General features: G+C 34.0%; 1 protein-coding gene across 12 annotated transcripts in view; it reads right to left on the bottom strand.

The window, feature by feature from the left end:
• LOC118259446 (sodium channel protein type 2 subunit alpha-like) overlaps positions 1 to 11,616 on the bottom strand; it is a 48,648-nt gene extending 37,032 nt beyond the window's left edge. For 3 of the 12 annotated variants that reach the window (XM_035569011.1, XM_035569026.1, XM_035569049.1), the window contains exons 1-12: positions 11,338 to 11,610; positions 8,922 to 9,040; positions 8,498 to 8,587; positions 7,534 to 7,662; positions 6,989 to 7,080; positions 5,687 to 5,923; positions 5,113 to 5,176; positions 3,755 to 3,896; positions 3,100 to 3,306; positions 2,031 to 2,321; positions 1,072 to 1,419; positions 239 to 371 (exon numbers count right to left, since the gene is read on the bottom strand). In XM_035569011.1, coding sequence (XP_035424904.1) covers positions 239 to 371; positions 1,072 to 1,419; positions 2,031 to 2,321; positions 3,100 to 3,306; positions 3,755 to 3,896; positions 5,113 to 5,176; positions 5,687 to 5,923; positions 6,989 to 7,080; positions 7,534 to 7,662; positions 8,498 to 8,587; positions 8,922 to 9,040; positions 11,338 to 11,610 — 2,125 coding nt within the window. Of the gene's footprint in view, positions 1 to 238; positions 372 to 1,038; positions 1,420 to 2,030; positions 2,322 to 3,099; positions 3,307 to 3,754; positions 3,897 to 5,112; positions 5,177 to 5,686; positions 5,924 to 6,797; positions 6,890 to 6,988; positions 7,081 to 7,533; positions 7,663 to 8,497; positions 8,588 to 8,921; positions 9,041 to 11,337 lie in introns of all 12 variants that reach the window. The other 9 variants (XM_035568982.1, XM_035568991.1, XM_035569017.1 and 6 more) reach the window with 7 other exon arrangements.
• Between the last annotated feature and the right edge of the window lie 462 nt (positions 11,617 to 12,078).

Genomic DNA, 12,078 nt, shown 5'->3' with positions numbered 1-12,078 from the left:
CCTGCTCGCACCTCACACACACGGTGCCTCTGCCTCCCTCAGATGGCAGCAACAGGCTCAGACACTCCCTGCACCCAGAGACCTGAACTGCCGCATTGTTGAGCAGGCCGTCAGTCTGGGTGGACACAGACTTTCTAGAGAGAGCAGTCTGCCTGGTGTAGACCATTGCAGCCTAGCTAGCAATCGACAGCCGTTAAAGGTGTTGTTCACACCTTTGTACAAAGTAGTTGTAACACACCTTCCATTGTATTTGTGATAATGCCAGCTATACTCATAGCTCTCTCTCTTAAATTGGGATCCTCCAGCAAATCCATTGGTATTTGATATGAACTTGGACGTCTCTTTTTTATTTCAATTTCTGTAGTAGTGCTCTATAAAAAAAAAAGGGGAGAGGGAGATAAATATAATTCACCTTTAGAAATGCTGACAGAACAGGCTTCAAAAAGACTCTTCACTTTCAATGAATTCATAATATACACAGGTTCATATTCATGCTATGACATTAGAATTTTTTTTCCACCTTTTTTTTTTGTTTAAAGAAAATGGGTATTTTCAGGTTATACTTCTGAATACTGTTAAGCACCTTATAAAATACCTTATAAAGTATTAATATATATATTAATATCTATATATATTAATATATATATATATATATATATATTAATTATAAAGTATTAAGTCTTGATATTTAATTTCCAGATTATCTTTGCATTATAGTTTACTATTAACTTCTTATTAGATGTAAGGAAATTTTGGAGGAGGCTATGGCCAAAGAAACAAATTGACACTTCTCAGTGGAAGCGTGAATTTTTCACTGGATTCACTGCAAATTCACCAGAAGCGTGACTTTTTCTGGTTCCCAGTCCCATGCTTTCTTTACCAATACTTAAATTCCAAACAAGTTCAATCATAATATACTTATAAGATGTGATTTATGCTAGGAAGTTTCTGCAATAGCAATTGTTTTCTGAAAGTAACTTTTACAGATCAGTCTTGATCTCTAATCCTGAAATCTGGAGTAATTAAAAACTTTCTTACATTGTCATCAGTTGTTGGTTTGTCTATTATCACCTCTGGCAGAAGCTGACCTGTAGGTGACAAGAGACACGGTGGTCCATCCACTAAGGAAACCACTCCATTGCAATCCACAGTGCTGTGCATCTTTCCATTCATTGGAAAAAGTGTCGGCCTTCTTGACGATCTGCTGGCCTGGCTAATGTTACTACTGCGTCGTTCACTGTGTCTGAGTGGCACAAAAAGAGAACCTCTTCTGCTTCCATTATCCTCAAATGTGCTGTGCTCATCATCAGCAAAGTCATTTTCAGATCCTATCTCTCTTCCATGATCTCTAAAACTGAAAAGACTTGTTCTGCTACTACGTCTGGGAGAAAACAGGGAGCCACGAACACTTAGTAAAGACTGTAAAGGAAATAAACAAAGTCACCAGCTGAAGATTTTTAATATACAGCATCCATATCTATGAAATATATATATATATATTCCCCCCAAATCTTTCAGCTTTACTCTTAATACAGTGCCTTAGATAGACTTCAGACACATGAGAGATGAATTCATCTGAATGGGTAAATTTACAGTCCACTTAATTATCAGAGAACAAAAAGCGAACATGCATGAGGCTATAGCAGTTTCCATCCACATATTATAGAGGAAATAAAGACTTTAAGAATTCTAACAATCCGTGTAGATTATGTATTATGTCAAATTATATTGTTTCATACTTTTAGACTTCTACCCTGATACATTACACTTAAATTTTCCTTTTATGAATTAAAAATTAATTTCTACTTCAATTGAACTATGAACGTGTACTACTGCTGTGCACCATGTTGAGACCCACCAGATCCCAAACGAGAAAATAACCTCCAAAATCTTGTTTGATGCAGTTGGTAATTAAAGCAATGCAAAATTCTTTTTCCTAGGTTGTATTACTTTACAAAGTTACAGCAAAGTTTGCTGCGTATTACAGTTACCACAAATCCAAACAACAAAAACTGCACTATTCACAGTACCTGGTGGGGTGATGTGTGCTGTGTCCCATAAGCAAGTTTGTTCCCATCAAAAGAAAAACGGAAGCCTTTCCTTCTGATACTGCCATCTGATTCAGATTTTGAAAGCTTTCCCTCCTTTGTGTTATCCTCTTCTCCAGAGAGTTCCCTTTGCCTCCTTTTCTTCCTTCTGTTTCTCCTTTCTTTGGCACTTTTTGAGCTAAGCTTGGATGCTTCTGAAGAACTATCTGAAGGTCCACCAATCCCACTTTCACCACTTAATTCTGTCATCTCTGCTGCAGCTGCTGCTATTGCCTGTCAAAGCAATTATTTAACGCAACATCTAAAACATACGTGAATGATCAAATGCTTTAAAATTCCACAATCTTTTAAGAATGCTATAGTGCCTGTTTCTGAAGTTTATACCACATGACTTGTAAATGTGACAAAAGCCTAGGTGGATTTGTGTTTAAAAAAGAAAAATAGCAGTAGATTTTTTTTTTTTAATTTCAGTGAATGCAATTGCATGCAAAAGAGCTAAATGCAGTTATACTACGTTAATACAGTCTGCATTATCTTTGTAAACTGATTTTAGCTGTTACTTTAAATGGCTTCCCTAAAAGCTGCTATTAGGGAAGAAACTTTGGGGGTATTACTTGCAGCTTGCAGTCTTAGATTCACTAGTGATAACACAGGTAGTATATATAAGTAAAATTTATGGACAAAAACATATTTAACTTTAACCAAGGCTTGACAAACACTTCACAACTACTAGAATTACTTTTAAGTTGAGAATTTGAGAAATTCAGCATGCCAGGTTACTAGATACTAGCTGCTGATAAGAAATGTTTATTAAAAAAACTATTATTCCAATTTGTATTTTCTATTCTCAGATCAGAAGATCATTAAAACTTTAGACATCAACATTAAAAAAGACATACACATGCCTTTATATATCTCACAAGTATTTTTAGACTGCTTTCTCTATGGCTTTTTATTACTTTTAGAATGTATTATCTAATTGCTGGGTTTGTTCCAAATGAATATCATGCAAAGAGATATGCTAACGCTCAAATTCTTTTTTAGAAAATACCTGAGCTTCTTCTTGCTGCTTCTTCAGCTGTTCAAGCATATGCTGCAAGTCTGCCTCCCTCTGTTCTGCCTCAACCATAGTTGCTTGGTTCTGTTCTTCATAGGCCATGGCAACCACAGCCAAAATCAAGTTAATCAAGTAGAAGGAACCCAGAAAAATGACCAGAACAAAAAATATCATGTATGTTTTGCCAACAGCTCGTAACGTCTAGAGGAGAAGAAGAGAAATGATCCATCTGGTGAAGACATGCATCAATTCTGCAATTCATAAACACTGACTGAATTTTAAAAGGACAAAACTTTAGTAATTTAAAAGATAATAGTTATTAAAACAGATTTTCACACACATGAAAAAACTATGGTGAGAGAACTAATTTATACAAAGACAAATTAAGATTCATGTTTTGCTGTTAGATAATATACATCGTAAAAATGAAAGAAAGGATCAAAAATGTGCACACCTCTTCAGAAATCATGTGAGATTCTGTACTAAGAACCCATGTCTGCTTAATTCTGCAACTGAATTTGCTTTCTTTCATAAATACTGCACTTCTTCAACTGCTGTCAATTGCTGTGGTATGTAATATAAACAGAGGCCCTTTCTGTGTTTGGTTTGGGGACAGTTAGACACTAAATGATTTTTATCATATACTCACCAGCTGATAAAGATTTTCCCAGTAGTCTTGTGTCATAAGTCTAAACAGGGACAAGAAAGCCCAACTGAATGTGTCAAAACTAGTATATCCATAGTTAGGGTTTCTTCCAGCTTTCACACAGATAAACTCTTCTGGACATTTACTAGGGAAAAAAAAAAAAGTAATGTGTATAAAAAAACACGTGTCATTAAAATGGTTTTAAATTACTGTGCCTTGAATTTCCAATAAAGATTAATTAGACCTTATCTGACAAGGTGGCTGCTGCTATTTGTGGCTTACATTTTAAAAATTATTGAGGAAAGGAGAACAGTGCTCTTTTTGCTAACCCAGCAAATGGTAAACAAGTAAATTAAAATCTTTCTTTCAAACTTTTCACCATTATACACAAAATAAAACTTATTCCTAACAGATCGATACTATATCTGCAGGTGCCTCTTCAATGGAGATAATATATTTGCTTAATACAGAGGTTCCATAAATTGAACACTTCCATGCAAGAGAAAGAGTCGGTATAGATATTTTTTTGTTGAATTTTGCATGCCTGCAGGATTGGCATACCAGGTTTCTTGGTTTCTTCAGGTTTGTGAAATAGTCAAGTCAAGTTAACAATTCCACAACAGGAAATAACTGCCAGTGATATTATTTTAACCTCCTGAAACTGTATGTATCAGTTTTGATAGTAGGTGATCCAATTCTGTAGGCACATTATCTCTGTTACGATTCTATTCCTGAGGGTTAGAGGAAGTTTTGCCACCAAAAAACTTAATGGAAAGACACTATAAAGATTTCTTTCCATATGTGTGTGTGTATATATGCATATATATAACATTACTTGATATTTACACACAAAATGTTTACAAAAAAAGCTTAAGTATATCTGTTTTAGACATAATTATCCAATATAAGGGATGGACTGATATATCACTACAGTCTAGTAATATGTTATTTTATTACAAAAAATTGTTGTAAAGAGAGACCAAGATAGTGCCATGCATGAAGTCCACAGACAGAAGAATAATGAAGATGTCCTCCCAAAAGTCGGTCTTAAGTCCCAGTTCCCCACGCCTTTTTTAGAGATACGAAATGACTTGAAGTCTTTGATATGGAAGTATGGTCTCAAGTCATTGATAATCCAATATCTACCTGCTGAAATAGTATTTGTCTAGTTAGAGTTTTAAATTTACAGCAAAATATTTTCTCACTTAGTATTTTTACTCATTCAAGTGTTTAGTTACTATGAACCATGACCGTACATTTTTTATTATGGATTTAGGTAGCTAAATTAGCTTTTTTAATTTATAGTGGTATTGTTTACATTTTGTTTAAACAGGTGGTATGTAGTTTTCATTGTATCTTACCCTGCATCTGAGCTATTGCCACAAAGCAGATAATCCTTTTGTCCTTCTAGACGATAAAAATGACCTAAAAGAAAAGAAATGCTAAATTACTACAATTAAGGCAAGGAAGTACTACACCAAACTACAGTAATGTAAGTGACAGAAGATGCAATCTTGATTTGTTACACCCCCCACCCCCAAATAAAAACCAAAAAACACCTCTTCCAAGGCCAGAGAGGCTTTGGTGTCTCCATCCTTGGAGACATTCAGCACTTTACTAGACACGATGCTAAGCAGCCTGCTCTAATGACACCTTGCAGCTGGACCGGATGACCCTGGAGGTCTCTTCCAACCTGCATGATTCTGTGATTTCCAACCTAACCCTACAATTATGTTTCAAAGCGCAGTTAAGGGAAAAAACAATCATGTCAGTGTGAATTTGGGAGGCAAGATATAAAATATGTACTCATTGTCATCCTATTTCATTGATACTTATCTTCAGCCTATAACATGACATGGTAATCTAACGTGTTTGTGCATGTATGTGTGCTTATACACAAATACTTCGACACATTATTTCAGCAGTGTTTCTTACTTTCATTCTCAATGTATGCCGCCCAGTCAAACTCTGTACCATTAAAGTACGGAGCTACGTATTTTTCAAAAGTCGTTGAATTTTTTGATGGCCATAACAAGCATTTATTCTTCAAGTTGCCCATGAACAGCTGCAGTCCTATTAGTGCAAACACACTCAGGCAAAACACAGTCAAAATCATTACATCTGAGAGCTTCTTCACAGACTGAATTAAGGCTCCCACAATAGTCTTCAAGCCTGCAAACAGAGGCAGATTTTTATTAAATATTTACCTAAGCTAAAATAAAATGTAGATTACTCCAACACACTATTAAACATCATGCACAGCTGCACAAAAATAGTCAAAATATTTTTCAAAGGAAAAAGATATCAGTAAGTCCCATAGCTCCTGATAAACTAATCGGAAGCTATGAATGGTAGGCATTCCAAAACACCCGTTCTACAAATAAACAAGTAGCGTTTTTTACTCATGCTCCCTGTACATGTTAACTACATGTGAAGAAAATTGTTCCAGTTTTATTTTCTGCTTGATGCCTCTTCCTTCAAACCTGTGCCAGTGTCCTTATCCAATTCACAATATATTGGTTCTATAACAGCAAACAAAAAACAAAACACAATTGCATTGCAGCAGAGATTTTAATGGTACCATTATAATGCGTCCTATTCAGCTGGAGGTGATTTGGTGAAGATAGGCATCTCAAGATAATACATCATGCAATCCCCATGCTACTCCTTATTTTCTTATTCCTTTATCAAGGATTTAGCTTTAAAAATACATTGAAATTTTCAATCCCAAATGTCTTTGATAAATGGTAGCATTCAGATTAGTAATAGAAAAATGAGAAGATAATTAATTTTGATCTTTCATGTGGAAGAGAAAATTTGATATCATGAAATAGAAATTATAGGCTACATAATACATAGGCTATATAATTCAATTTCTCATGCATGAATGTATTAAACTCTGAGGCTGAGTGTTTTAGAGAATCAGAAAAATAATCAAGTTTAGTATAGTTTAAGTTAAGACTGGAGCCTAAATCCTTCTGTTAAAAACATGAATTCAGCTTCTGTGAAAATTTCAATCAGCCTCAGTGTTTAACCTCGCTCTCACCTGGAATGACTGATATTGTTTTCAAAGCTCGGAGAACTCTGAATGTTCTCAACGCTGAGACATTGCCCAGGTCCACAAACTCTGTCACATATCTGTAGTGAGGGATTCCACACACAAACACAATGACAGCACACACAGAATTAAACAGAGGTGATGTAGAGAGCTTACTATTTTACACAGTTACTTCTTACCTGGAATTACAGAAATAGTTTTCAAAGCTCTCAATACTCTGAAAGTTCGAAGAGCTGAAACATTGCCTAGGTTTACAAACTCTGTTATATACCTGTAGAATTAAATCACAGTTACTCAGAATTAAGGTAGAGTGTATGTTACTTACCTGGACCTGTAATCCAGACTATTTTTTAGGAAGGGGGAACATTAAATGAAAGACTTACATTCATATTTTCCTGTTTCAATGGAGTTTTCCCTAGGAAGCATACCCTTAAGTATTTCCATTGAATGTAAATTAATATGAAACTGATTACCCTGATTTTATTGTTTAAATATACTTTATAATAGATTGTTCAATTGTAACTTCTCTTTTGTACTGTGCAATAGTACAGTAATTCGGCCGTGTGCTAGATCAAGGTAAACATTAAAATGGGAGAAGTTGAAACACAATTCAACTATAATTCATTTTAAATGAGCTAACATAACCCAAACAAATTATTACCATTTAAGAAAAAAAAAAGTTCTGGCTGGTATTTTTGCTTAAAGTAAATAAATGTATACTTACGCAAAGGAAATGACAACAAAATCAAGCCAGTTCCAGGGGTCACGAAGGCAAGTAAAATCATCTATACAGAAGCCTCTTGCAAGGATTTTTACCAAAAATTCAAAAGTATAAATACCAGTAAAAGTGTACCTATGAGAAAACATCAAAATAAAAGTTTAAGATTGTCATTCAGTGATATAACAATATAGAAATAACAGAAAACCACTCAAAAGCAGTGATTATTAAATGGACTGTAATGGTAATTACAAACTTACATCAAACATGACTGTTTTCCCACCATTCTTCTGCATAGTTATGGGATTTTTACTTTTTAATCTGAAACATATTTTTGCAGTTTCTGGCACGCATGAGTTTGAAATTTGAACACAAAGTAGTAATCAGTACAAATATGAAGAAAATATTTTTTTGTAAGTGAAAATTTCAGCATGGTTGGCATTTCAGAAATAAAATCCATGGGTAAGCGAAACTTAGTGTTTACTACAGTTACCAAAGTCAGACTTTAGAATGTCTGACAGTAATCCTCATATTTTGATATGAAAAGCTTGGGTGTTAAATTTTTACATTTTGTTAAGCATGAAGGTGCTTCAGTAGTGGCTATACAAAGCATCTTACTGAAAAGCAATAGTGTCAGTTCGACAGGATTTTTTTTTTCTTCTTCTTTTAATAAAAATGCTAACAGAACGGCTGAAAAGGGAGAGAGCACAAAAACATTACAAGCACAAAAATTATGATCAAAAGGATTAAATCAGTTTTATTCAGGGAAAAAGGGTAACAATATCATAGCTTTTTTTCTTACAGTCTGCATGCCTGTAGTGGTTTGAGTTGCAGCTAGTATTAATCAACAGGCTAGAGAAAGAATACCAGCTTTGCACATGATATTAAGTAAAACCACACGGCTTAGCTCCTACTTTAGCTTTTCATTTTAAAACCATTTAAAAAAAAAATATTACATAATTTTACTTACTCCACATTCTTTGTCCAATCTGGTAGTTTATTCCATGTCATGAATACACAGTTTGTCAAAATAGTGAGCATAATAAGCATGCTGAACAATGTTGACTGCAGTTAAGGAACTTACACTTTCTTAATGCTGAATTTGCATCACACAAAACATGAGTAGTTGACCAGGCTTTAGAACACTGACAACACATACGATACAAATCAGTTTAATATGACTAAAAATGCCATAGATAATGCAAAAATGTTTCATATTAATGATACTATTAATTCTGTAAACTAGGTATACATGCTAGCCCTCATTCATTTTGAGAGAAAGAATTAAGGGTATGAACACATTTAAATACTAAAACAAACAAGCATTATAAAATATTTCAAAAGACCAGTAATTATTACGTTTTCGTTTTAAGCATACTAGATAAAAAGGATATGAATGAACTAAAATCTTAATAGCTATTCTTCTAATAATATTGAAAGGAGATAAAAGGTACAAGGCAGAGGTGGCACTGAACCTGAAGATTGTCTTCCCTTTATTCAATACTATAAATGTCTTAAAAAAAAAAAAAAAAGAGAGAGAATAGGAAATTAAGGACATGTTTGCAACCTCACCATAAATAGAGGCTGCACTTACACAGATGTAAGTAGCCAAATTTATTTTCAATAAAATTATTCAAGCAAGTATCTGATTCTGTATTTTCACATAAGCAAGGAAAACTGAAAACCATACATTCTTTTTCTCTGTGCTCTTAATGTCTGCATTTCAACATTTTCCTGGATTATGTAAATAAGTGAAAAATATAATTAAAAAATTGTCCTTTTAAAACATTAAAAATGTGTGCAGCTATATTGCATGCACTTCAGATGAAATCTGGCAGTGCAAAACACAGCACCTAATCAACCATTTTTGGAGACTCACCAGCAACTACTTAATCATTTCAGCACTTAGAAACTGCTTCTGAAATTAGACATCCTGGTTCTTAAAGACTTTACTGCCTTTATTGTCTGAGCAGTTATTTCTAGCACCATTTACACAACCATTTTTGATTTAGACTAAAACTGTTATCTAATGAAAACTTAAGTCAGTCTACATTTTATGATTATTTTCCCAAATGACAAATATCTGGAAATAAGTAGGTTTTAATATTGATTCTTCCTGTTTTATGCCAATATTCTATTGTAACAGAAATAGATCATTTAACAGTAGAGCTCGTAGAGTAGAAACAACAACTAAAACAACTGAAAACACTATACCTGATTATTAGTCTTCAACATTCTGTACTAGAAAAATATTGCTTTAACCGAGTTGCTTCTTATGGAAGATGGTAACCTGTTGATTATCCAGTTCTTTGTTTCAAGAACCTATTCTATGTTTTTAATTCAAATATTTTATTGATTTTTCACAATGAAATAAGCACTTGCTTATTCTGTACTGCCTTTTAAAAGTAAACTCAATTTTGTTTTCATTTTGAACATCATTCTGCTTCTCTTTTCATCATCTAAGATCTATATTTGCTAAAGCCACCACCCTTGATCTTGTCTCCTTTTGTTAACAGTTTCTCTATAAAAGAAACTGAGTTGCATTATAATAGATGAATATACATCAATTTAGATTTCATTTTCAGGTCTATTCTGGACCTATAACAAAGGCTTAATACAGAAACAGGAAGTAGTAGACACAGTCCCATTTCAGAAGTGGATGTGCTACTCACGGATGTTTTTATACTGTTTTGCAGACAGTACTTTGTTGTTGTTGTTACTGAGCCACAAAACCTCTTTTACATTAAAAAAAAAAAAAAGCATTTATGTAAAATTTCCAAGAAAATTCTGCATACATGCAGATATAAAGCAACTCTTAAAGGAATGATGGGGAGACTTTAAATAACTTCCTTGCACTGTAACATAATATTGAGGGTACATGACTTCAGGATGTCCTACCAATTACTGTCTTCATGTTCCTTGTGGGGTGGTACTGGGAAGGATTACTTACTGGTAAATTGGTATTAAAATCATCAGGAAAAACGTAACTGGACAGAAAATCTAGTCAGACTCAGAAAAAAAAGTGCAGTGATCCCGAAGCGAAATCTAGCAAAATGAACTCGTGTCTGCACATGAGCTTTTACCTATCCACAGAAATTATATCACATGAAGCCAGCAACATGTGCTAATAATCACGTTTTTATTTTTTTACTTATGTCCCTCCCTAGTCAGGTAGAGTTTAACAAGTAACTCCAGTTGAGTTTTGTTTTGCTTTTTTTTTTTTTCAAATACTTCAATAAGGTTTTAAGGAATGTTTGACAGTAGATCATTCTGGCAGATGACAGACAGAACAAGCACTTCATCCAACGTAAATCTGTTGCTAGACTGGAAGATAGTGCAAGAATTCTTATAATATCTAATAATTAAATTCTCTGAGGAAAACAAACCAAAAACTTTAGCTGCTTAATTAGTTTCCTTCTTAGCCTGCTGAACTACGTCTTAATACGTATGTTTCCTCAAATAATGTTTCCTCAAATCCCCAGTAACAGAGTAGCCAGAGAGATGAAGTTTTCCAGTGCTTCAGCATTTCATCAGATCTGAAGAGATTAAAAGACATCTAATCCAAAATCCACTAACTCAAAACATCATAAGGAAATCTTAGACATTAAAAAAAAAAATCATAAAAAAGTAACCTGAGTAGAAGACTCACAGTCATATTTATATTGGATTCAAAATAATTAACATGGTATCACAGACTTTTAAATACTTTCAATAGGGCTTCTGACTATCTTCAACAGGTAGTAAATTACAGCATTTACCACTTTGTAGTTCAACAGGTATATTCTAATTATAATCTTAGTAAATACTTACTTTTTTATTGGCATAATATGGATCCAGGTCCTCCAGGGGCTCAGAAACCATTTCTGGAGGAATATCACCATAAATAAATGGCAGCGTCTTTCCTGCCTCCAAGTCATTACTTGGCTTTTGATGATTTTCTTCATGAACACCATCATCTTTATGCTCATCTTTGTCACGATTAGACTTTTCATCAGCAATACGCTTCTCAATAGCTGCAAGAGACTCTTTGGTGAAATGGAAGAAGCTGTCAGATCCTGGTGGTACGAACATTGCCTGTGCCATCTTTTCATTCTGCAAACTTTAAACACTTTTATGCTCTTGTGCAAGAAGATCCTAGGAGAACGTGAGGGGTGGGGAGTGGGGAGAAACAGAAAAATTAGGAGAGTGCAACAGCAAGACAATTCCCCAAATAACAATTTTCGGCATAGTATAGTATTTATCTGCCTCTTTTCTAATTGTAAAGAACTGTACAGAGAAGTATTTGAATTAATTTTCAGAGACAACAGAAAATTACCTACCTTAGCTTTTCTGAAGAACCAACATGGCAAACAGATACTGTTTAGGATGTAAAGGAAAACATGAAAGGAAAAGAATTATAATGAAATTTGCATGCAATTTATTTGTCATCTCAGGTTAATATAAATGTCACAAGAAAAAGGAAAGCATTCTCACTTTCCCTAATCTAAACAAGAAATCCAAAATACACCTTATTATGAAAGGTTAAGAATTGTGTTAACATACTACTTTATT

This window comes from Cygnus atratus, chromosome 6, assembly GCF_013377495.2.
Source record: "Cygnus atratus isolate AKBS03 ecotype Queensland, Australia chromosome 6, CAtr_DNAZoo_HiC_assembly, whole genome shotgun sequence".
Taxonomy (NCBI): domain Eukaryota; kingdom Metazoa; phylum Chordata; class Aves; order Anseriformes; family Anatidae; genus Cygnus; species Cygnus atratus.
Note: the sequence above shows the minus strand (reverse complement) of the source record. Positions and strands in the feature narration are given on the sequence as shown.